The sequence below is a fragment of the Poecilia latipinna genome, unplaced genomic scaffold, assembly GCF_001443285.1.
Source record: "Poecilia latipinna isolate Pla-1442-1.1 unplaced genomic scaffold, P_latipinna-1.0 Scaffold3063, whole genome shotgun sequence".
NCBI classification, from domain to species: domain Eukaryota; kingdom Metazoa; phylum Chordata; class Actinopteri; order Cyprinodontiformes; family Poeciliidae; genus Poecilia; species Poecilia latipinna.
In genome coordinates, this window is record NW_015115679.1 from 36214 (window position 1) to 39091 (window position 2878).

A 2878-nucleotide genomic window follows, 5' to 3' on the forward strand; every position below is an offset into this window, starting at 1 on the left:
ATGCAAACATGATTAATTCTGACTATCTCTGCCACATAAAAACGTGTGAATCTAGAAAGCTACAAAAACCGTAATTTCATCATATGTTGAGGCTACACAAGGCAGCCTCTTTGACAAAAAAGATGCTTGTGGTATAAATAAGTACATCTTTTAAATATTTTGTAATTTACACTGTGCATTTTTAAAATGATGTCAAATTATGTTTACATCATTTTAAAATTCAGCATTGAAGTATGTAAAGTACAACAAAAATGGCTTAATTAAATTCAAATAAATAGAGTGTATTCTAGCTAGTACAATAACCAAACGTGACGAAAAATAGCATAATAAATTATAGTGTTTCTCATGAACACATGGTATATGGTCTTGTACAGTCCGATAACACATTTAGGGTGTATTCAGACCGGATAGTCCGGTAGATCGATTGGGGACTAAAACTGCAACATTTGTTACATTTTCAGAACTCTAGTTCGCATTCACACCCACTGTGTCAAACGACTAACTGAAAAACCTGTTTCCCCCGTCGCCTGTGGGGGCGCTGCACTAGGAACTACTGAAGGAATCGACACAAAACCTCTGAAGAAGCCCAGCGCAACTTCCATCTTCACAAAAAGTAAACAAAAACGGAACAGTGTTAGATTTTAGCGGTTGTAGGATTTCTTCATTGATATACTTTACTGGTTTGGACATGGCCCGTTAGCCGCTAACGCTAGCGACGCTCCTGCAGGCGCCGTTACTGTCCACTAAACCAGGCTGTTCCAATGCGGGATGAGCAGGAATCACAAAAATGATCACAGCGCCTTTATTTCTTACCCGATTTCTATAAACGTGGCTTAAATTAAAACTGTGAAAATTGCTGATGTTTGTAAGTATTCTCCCTTGATATAAATCTATAGACAGTTTGGTTTCTATCAAAGTGCAAGAGAGGACTAAGGAAATTCCTCCATCCTATTTGATGATTATGTTAATCTCATAAGAGAAGCGATTATAAAAATAGACTTTTCTTTTGTACGTGATGTGTCCACCAGAGGGCGCATTAACAGCAGCTACCTACTAGCCAACAGTCCGGTGAGTCCAACACAATTTTCTACATGCGTTTGTGAAACTGAATCGAGGCTTGATTCAGCCAGGTTATCCGGAAAATCCCGGTTTAATCCGCTATTTTGCTATCCTGGTTTTGTGAAACAGACTCTCTGGACTCCCTCACTGTGCAACAATAAACAGCATTTGTTTATTATCATTCTGTATTCAACACACGTGTTCGCCGCTCACCGCTAGTTTGGCATTGTTGCACCGTCTTTTCCTCGGGTGGGTTTCCGCCGGCCCGGGCTCGCTCTGCCGTTTCTCCTCCAGGCCAGAGATCCGTTGTTCCAGGGAAACAAACCTGTCATCCATGGAATCAAGTTTCTGATAAAGGCTTTCGGAAAACTGGGTTATCTGGCGAGACAACCCGCTGATCGCGGATAAAACCGTATCGATGTCTGCCGGTGAATTCTCCACATCTGACCCAGCGCCGTTGGAGTCTCCAATCCGAGATCCATCGCTGCAGTAAAGCCGGTTTTGCTCAAAATACTCCGACTGACAGAGGTCATGTTGGCAGTCTTCACAAAGGTGGCGTGGTCTTTTCTCGGAGACGTCCATCTTCGTCGGGTTAAGGTTTAATATGAGTGGGAACCGTTTTAAAAGTAGAACTGGAGGTGGTGGATTGCAAATACCTGAATAATAATGAACCAGAGGACCAATGGGAAGAAAGGCACCTATTTATGGCAGGCAGATTTAGCATAAAATCGGTTCTGCTAAATATCTCGATATCTAAAAATGGGATTTGAATAGAAACAGCTACATTTCTATTATTCTGAATGGTAATTTAAGATGTATGCATTTACATCATGATTAGCTAATTAGAACAATTCGAGATATCTTAAATTGCTTTATGGATTCATCATCTCAACAGTCACAAATTTATAATTATGGCAAGCAGGTTTAAGATAACCTCAGTTCCAACACACTTAACTAATCAAGCAATCAATTTCTACTATAAATGTCAGCAACAAGGCCGTTCAAAGTTATTTATATCATGAAAACACAAAAATAAAAAGTAAATACAGGATATTTTGACTTAATGTAATAATTATTCCATCCAGATATCAGTGATGTAATTCTGATGTCAGGGTGTTAATTCAAGATATCCAGAAAAGAAAAGGAGTCTAGATTAAAAGTCATTTGGATAATTGAGAAATTTTGATTTAGGAATTTATCAACTTCCTTAATCCTAAAATTCTTTAGTTTTTAAAATGTATCTTTGATTAAACTTATTTTAAGTCATAATAAAAAGAGAGATATCTAACATTTTCTTTATGACTACAGTCATGATGTAATTGTTGATATCTGAAATATGTGTTTCAAATCATAAGTAATTTATTGCAGATACCTTTAATTAAAGCTCCCAAATAATTTAATTTTACATAAAAAATTTAATTATAAATATCTTAAGTAATATGTCATAAACCAATTCCACATATCTGGAATATGTATGCTGAAGCCTATTTTATGTTAAAACGGTCTGCCATAGTTGCCATTATCCACTTTGACAGGATACAGAGATCCAGCCAATCACGGCTTTTCCTTCCAAAGACGTGAAGTTCAATTCAAATGCTAATTTTATTTTTTATTATGTTAATTTGGCGCCTTCATCTCAGCAGTTTCTGGCACAGAGAAACGCGACATCCATTGATTTTTACAGACCCGTTAATATTGTTTTTATGTTTTGACTCTTATTTTTCAAAGGTGCACAGGACGAAAAATGGGATTTTTGACAGCTATTGACACCTTGTTCTGCCGTGCGCATGGAGACTGAGGGCTTTCGGCAAGAGGTTTT

General features: G+C 37.5%; 1 protein-coding gene across 1 annotated transcript in view; it reads right to left on the minus strand.

Annotated features, from left to right (window-relative positions):
* LOC106940025 (uncharacterized protein C14orf93 homolog) overlaps positions 1–1747 on the minus strand; it is a 7958-nt gene extending 6211 nt beyond the window's left edge. Inside the window, exon 1 of the mRNA XM_015022638.1 lies at positions 1273–1747. Within this exon, the coding sequence (XP_014878124.1) occupies positions 1273–1641 (369 nt within the window). The 5' untranslated portion in view covers positions 1642–1747. The remainder of the gene's footprint in view (positions 1–1272) is intronic.
* Positions 1748–2878: the final 1131 nt, after the last annotated feature.